The 7243-nt window shown below is 31.7% G+C and overlaps 1 protein-coding gene across 2 annotated transcripts in view; it reads left to right on the top strand.

Annotated features, from left to right (window-relative positions):
• The first annotated feature begins 3213 nt into the window (after positions 1–3213).
• LOC106471431 (mitochondrial folate transporter/carrier-like) overlaps positions 3214–7243 on the top strand; it is a 15984-nt gene continuing 11954 nt past the window's right edge. For both annotated transcript variants that reach the window (XR_002613253.1, XM_013932033.2), the window contains exons 1-2: positions 3214–3568; positions 5407–5560. Coding sequence is in view for 1 of the 2 variants with exons in the window: in XM_013932033.2 (XP_013787487.1) it covers positions 3409–3568; positions 5407–5560 (314 nt within the window). In the remaining variant the exon portion in view is untranslated. The remainder of the gene's footprint in view (positions 3569–5406; positions 5561–7243) is intronic.

The following is a 7243-nucleotide window of genomic DNA, read 5'->3' as shown; positions in this document are numbered from 1 at the left end:
TTAATATCTAATGATTATTTAGTTTTCATAATACGAATGTTAAAAGTTAATTATTTTAATTAAAAGCGATAGTTATGACAAGTTCCGTTACCTAACTCTGTACAAGTCGTACGTTGTGTATGCAATTTAATTGTTGTACCAGACTTTTGTAATATTGTTGACGTCATCTTACTCGAAGCTTCTAAGTTTTCTCGTTGTGAATAATATTGTTGTGATTAGAGGGCTAGATATTTCTAGATTTTTCTGTTGCATGTTATAAATACGTGCAAATACAGAGAGGAAGTTAAGAGAAAGAGAAAGAAAAGTGAAGATAGACAGCATGGTTGTTAGTTTCGCGGTAATGGGCAGTTTCTAAAGTGAAAGTATCACAGCTTGTATTGTAATACCAGAGATAGAGAAGAATATTTTGTTTTGTCAATAGGGTTCTAAAGTAATTGAATCAGACTGTGTGGACTTTTGACGTAAAAGAGAATTATTTAAAACTCTGGATACAACTGTGGCAACCCACGGGGTGACGTAACTGAATTTATCACTGACTGCATTGTGATAACAGAGAAGAGAGGAAATAATTTGCCTTGTAAAAGGTGTTCTAAATTAATTAAACCCGTCTGTGTGGACTTTGACGAAAAAAAGATCAATTATCTAAAGCTCTGAATACAACTGTAACGAATTTTTGTACGTATGTTTGACTTGTTTTGAGTATATTATTTTAAGATAAGTGGATTGTGTGTTATCTGTTTATTGCTCAAATGTATCACCAAAAGTCACAGACACCTACTGCAAAGAATTCGACCCCTATAAAACCGACAGTTTCCATCTATAATGCCGAATCGCAAAGATGCTTATCGTGATCTGTACATAATTGGAAGCATGATGTATTATTCTTAAAAAACACATACCACTAAAACACAGTTTCCTTTTGCAATATCGAATTACAAAAACATTTATTGCTACCTCTAACTAATTCTAAAAAAAATGCATTATCATTAGTTTAATAACGGAAATTCGTTAGTATGAAACTTCTGCTTATTAGCCACAGCATAGTGGCTCATGGGATGGCTCAGAGTCTCCCTCTTAAGAAAATAAAACTGTCTTAGCTGGAGCATTATCTCTCTTTTCCAAATCATAAACTTCTGTTATCTCGTCTTATTGTCTTCAAAATACGGCACAAAGAAATCAGAGGCCTTTGTCTTATTGATTCACCAGAAATTACTGCAAACTTCAATTTCTTATCCTGCTTTAACTAAGAGAAAATAAATTCCTATGTTCCGATATGTTAATATGTTACATCCTCGGAATCATCCTACTAACCTTCTGCTAAACCCTTTCCAATAAATTAATATCCTTTTTTTTAAATAAGGAGACCAGAACAATATACAGTATTCCAAGTGATGCCTAACTAGTGACATGTATAGAAAGACGATTACCTACTTTTAGTTGTAATTAATATGTCTACAAATACATCTTAAAATTTTCTTAGATTTACTAATAGCAACAGAGCACTGCTTCTATGGCTTGTGTGACTTATCCATCTCTATGCAAAGAACATATTCTTTAATCACACTATTAAGTGGATTTTCAATATTAAATGTGTGAGCCAAATAGGTTACCCTGCACTTATTATAATTAACTGTCTTTTATAAAGTATTTGTTCAACTTACCAATCGACCCAAGTTGTTGTAAAAGTTTCTATTTTGAGCGAGTTCCTTTGGATCATTCAGTGAAAAAAAGAAGAAGAAGACTGCAAAGTGCAGTCCACTTAATCGTAATAAAATAGTTTTTTTTTACTACATTTCAACAAGTTAGTTTAACTAATGTTTGCCGAAAGACCTAAATTCACAGTAAACACTAATACAACAACTTCACTTACCTGCTAACTTCTTTCGTATGTACGGCAATTTTTCAACCCCTATTACTCCATTGACACACAAACTCGTTATTTACAAAAATGGAATAACTGACTAACTGTAAAGGAAAAGCTGACAAACAAATTTGCTAAGTCAATAATCATCAGCTGCTCTATCTCAGATTGTATTTTATACTGTTCAAGTCGATTCCTAAATTTTCAAGAAAGTTCTAGTTATTAAACCACGCCCATCACATAATATCAAAACTCTTTCTGGACAAACAACAATAAAATGTATAAATCAAATCAGCTGACAACACAAAAGTGACCACTCCCTTCAAGCTCGAAAGGACGACCCAAATGTCAATTTCTGTAAGACATTTCTAGTCAGGGCAGATTAAGACATATACGCAAATTACGCCATAACATAGCGTTCTCAGCTAAATTGGGTAGCTTATGCGAGGTCAGTCAATCCCCCCCCCTCCTCTAACCCTTTTGTGAAATTACGCTCATGCTACAATATGATCATTCTATGGTATCTTAACATCCTCAATGCAGATAAAAAAATCCCAAGTGTTCAACAACATTAGAGAATGTTACTTATCATACCCCTACCAATACCATTGATGTGAATAAAAACAATGGTCCAAGTACTACTAGTAATAAAGTTCCATTCTATATCCAACATTCCAGTTAACTAGACTGTGTGGCACATCAGCAGCAGCTTTGAATAAATCTATGTAAAACGAATTCACACACAATTTCCATCATCCAGGTAATAAGTAATATCCGTAAAATCATTCAACAGATTAGTACAGTAAGATTTTTACGAATCCATGTTGATTGTCTTTATAATTTGAATGTACTTTACTCATTGCGCGATTTCCTTCTGTGGCGCCATCTAAAGACATGTTATTGAAACACTAACTTTGAGAACACACGATTATATTTATCTTTATTTTAATCATTTTATATCTTTTTGAGTTCATTAAGTTATAACAAGAGTATTTATGCTGTGTTTGCTGAAAAAACATTTCAATATTTCTTACTTTACATTGACATAAATAATAGGATTTTTCCTGTGCACTCAACTTGCAATCTACGGGTCGCGTGTTTGAATCCCATCACCGAATATGCCCGCCTTTTTAGCTGTTGTGGCGTTATAATATGACAGTGAATCCCAATTTTAATTGGTAAAGAGTAGCCCAAGAGTTGGCGATGTTGACTAGCAGCCTTTTCCTCTAGTCCATCACTTCTAAATTAGGGACGTCTACCGCAGACAGCCCTCATATATTTTCTTGTATATTTGGTTTACATATTTTTCCCAGCAGATGGCGAAAGAGACCATATGGTTATGTAATCTGAAGCTTTGGAGACATGTGGAAGACGAGAAGATGGTGAATTGTATATGTTACCTTCGTTAATTGATCTCTTGTAATTTAACGAGATAAGTTTAGAAATGAAACTTTTATTTTGTTTTGATTTTTAACTTGGTATTATAACTCTAGTCACAGCAGTCTAACAAATTGCAATTTTCAAAATAAAAAATATCGCCAATTTCCATGAATCAACAGCATAGCAGTGGCACAGCCACAAGAACTTTGCCGTTTTACTCGGTGTTGTTCCACGTGAAATATGAACACCTTCTAGCTGGTGTGAGTGGTGGAGTTGCATCAACATTAGTTCTTCACCCACTGGAACTATTAAAAATTCGTTTTGCTGGTGTGTAAATTGCAGCTGTATTTTTAAACTAATGTTTCATCATTAATTTCTCATCAAAGCGAGATTAGATCTAAAATTAACTCGATAATTAATATATCTCAAAATAATACTTAAAACTAGATTATTTGATATGAATGTTATTATTCCAACAATCGAGTAATCAAAATTACAATTCTATCAACTCACAAAGGGAACTAATTGAAATTGTTTTTTTTTAATTATTAATTTTTTGGATTAATATTTTATTAATCAAAATTATGATTAAATCATTTGTCACAATAAAAAATTAATCAGTATTATGGTTCATGATTTTACTATATTTGATTATTCCAACTTTCCAAGTAATCAAAACATTATGTTTGTTAAGCACAAAGCTACGTAATGGGCTATTAATCATATAAGTTATTGTTTTTTACTTTTGAAAATAAATAATATGTTATTAATCCTTAACTTGATTCTGATTTGTAAATGACTTAACCCTAAAAAGAAGAATGCCAGCATGTTGTGATCCAATGCTGGCATTCTATGGTTAAATAAAATTCATAATGATTAAAATTTTCTTGATTAGTCTGTTTCACACCATAACAGTTGATAAAATAAATAGCATCAATCACTACTATGTCTTTCTAATCCTAGCCAGCTTTATAAATCCTGGTATTGGGTAGAAGGCCTCATCACTGTGATTAAAATTCACTTGATTAATCTGTTTCACACCACAACATTTGATAATATAAATAGCATCAACCACTACCATGTTGTCTTATCCCAGCCAGCTTGATAAGCCTTGGTATTGAGCAGAAGGCCTTGTCAGTACTGGATATGGCAGATGTAGCGTGGTTGACATTTAAAAAAAATTCTTTGCTTCCACTCATAAGTTCTTAGAATCAGTGATATTATTAATAACACTGTTGTAAAAACAATTAATATACTTTCTTTTTGACTATTATATAACTTGACATTAATATTACCTGTATGTTAATCTTGTTTGCACTAAAGTTAGTAAGCCATTTCACAGTTTGAACAGAAACAGAAGCTTTGATACTTCACTAATAAGTATAGTAATATATACATCTTGTTTTGATTTAGTGAACATTACAAAGCTTTGACGGTTTGTTTATTTTTCATTTAGTATGAAATAAAACTGTTGAACTTAACTTTAGTTAAAAATCCTTGCAACACTATTATCTGAGAAGTATGTGTTAGCAGTTTTGCATTTCATTTTCATCTAGTATACTTTAGTTATAACTGAATTAACAATTTATAACAGATGATTCATTTTGATTGTTTTATAAACTACTTATGGCAGTTATGGAAAAATAGGGCAGTACATTTAGCATCACTGTTTAAGAACACTCAGACCAGCCATGTTCAGAAGGAAATAGGCCCATTACCATTTAAAGTATTTTGCATATACCTCATGTCAAGTTTGTATTTCATAATTCTCTGTTTGTATTTTGTTACAAAGATGTGATCTATACAAAATGGCACACAGTTCAGTTTTATTCTTAAAATGTTGAGGTTTACTGAAAACTAGAAATTGTAACAACTTCACTGTGTAATGAATAGGATTTTGAAGAAAATAATGCTTAAAAAAGTAAACTTAAGAGAAACAAAACAGAACAGTCATGAGTTTAATTTTGTAAAGAAATAGATTAAGTAATAAGATACTTTTAAAAATACTTATGCAACACCTTTTATGATTTAGATGTTTGTTATAAATCTGATTCTTGCCCATTCATAGCAAACTTCTCCTTTCTCAGAAACTGTTTTTTTACATCATGTATGTAATAAGGAAAACTTTAGAATTTAAATCTTTTTTACCCAAACTTATCTTTCAGTTAATGATGGTCATTTAAAGAGTAGACCTCAATACAAAGGGCTTGTTCATGCCGTTTCAACAATCCTGAAAGAAGAAGGTGCCCGAGGATTGTATCGTGGAGTCACACCAAATTGCTGGGGTGCTGGAACAGCATGGGGCTTTTACTTTTTCCTGTAAGTGCTTTTCTAGAATGAAAAGTGTTCCACATGTTATTCCACATTTGGAATATTGTGTTCAGTCTTGGGATCCTTACCTTAAGAAAGACGTTGAATTGTTGGATAAGGTTCAGAAAAGGGTTACTAGAATGGTGCCTGGGATGGAGGGGTTGTCATACGAGGAGAGGCTAAAATCTCTCAAACTGTTTTTTCTTGAAAAAAAGAAGATTTAGGGGAGATCTGATTGAGGTGTTTAAGATTGTAAAGGGAATTGGTAGTGTTGATGCATCATCTTTTTTTTATATTTAACAGTGAGAATAGTAGGACTAGATGACACAAATGTAAATTTTGGCAAGGTAGGAGTCATCTTCAGCTAAGACAGTTTCATTTTTCTAACAGGGTGGTTGGCCTTTGGAATGGGTTACCTCCAGATGTTGTAGAGGCATTAAATTTAAGTGAGTTTAAGAAAAAGCTTGATAAGTATATGAATAATAAGGGCTAGCTTTAATATATATATATTTTTTAATTACTTTAATATAGTTTAGAGGATGGAACAGCCAAAATGGACCATTAGGTCCCATGTTGTCCCAAAACATGTTATGTTATTTCTTGTGATACTGTAATTTACTTAAAATGTCCAATCATTAATTAATAATTGCAGTTATCAATGAAAAGTATTCTAGTGTCAGTGTTCAGTTTGATTTTTTAACTGATTAGCTTAAAAATGTTTTTTTTTACATTTTAACATTGTATATTTTATTGCAGATCACAGTAACATTAAAAAAAACTAAATATTGTTTCTTTTGCTGTGTGAACATATGAGGATTATTTTATATCAAACGATGTTTTTTTTTTTGGGAGGGGTTAAATAAAAAATTGATTAATACCAATATTACTATAAAATTATAGTAGCACTTTATATTTTGTTGAAGTGACTTACTGTCCTTTGTTCACTTGTTTTTCTCATGTTCTATTATTCAACTTGTGTTCAAAAAATTAAATATGTGAAAATTTTTATTTCATTATTGTTTTATCATTATTGGTTGTTTATATGCAACTTTTCAGTGAAAAATATATTGAAGAATACAAATATCAAATAGATGTCATGCAACTTTCAAACAATTCATTGCAGTATTTAAACTAAACATTACACTGTAAGACTGTTTACCATAAAAAACAACTGTTAGAATGAAATCACATACTACTTATTGTTCAGAACATGATACAATATAGTTCAGGTAATAAGGTAACTGCATTGATGTGAGAATGAACTTCATGTTTTTAATCTAGTTTTATTTAAATTTGATGACAAGGAACCCACTTTGAGACTAATAATGCTTGGAGACGGCTTGAATGGGAAATGAAGAAAAACTTTAATATAAGTTTAACATAACAGCAAACGTACAAAGTTTCGACAAGGTTTTGTCATCATCAGGTACAAGTAGTTTACACTGACACGGTATGGAACAAAGAGGTCACATGACCAGATACTGTTGCAAGACTGAGAAGAGATTTCTTGGCACCCCAGGGTATTGGTTTAGAGTAGGGTTGTTTTGTTCAATTAAGATGGATTCCTTGATTTTTCGTTTGTTCATGTTTGGTTCTTTGTTTAAAATTACTGTGTTTTTAATTGATATACTATGGTTTTTTGAGTTGCAATGGTGAAAAACATGGGACGGTTTTTTATCGTGTTCTGTCAAT

The sequence above is a fragment of the Limulus polyphemus genome, unplaced genomic scaffold (genome assembly GCF_000517525.1).
Source record: "Limulus polyphemus unplaced genomic scaffold, Limulus_polyphemus-2.1.2 Scaffold4620, whole genome shotgun sequence".
NCBI lineage: Eukaryota > Metazoa > Arthropoda > Merostomata > Xiphosura > Limulidae > Limulus > Limulus polyphemus.
Note: the sequence above shows the minus strand (reverse complement) of the source record. Positions and strands in the feature narration are given on the sequence as shown.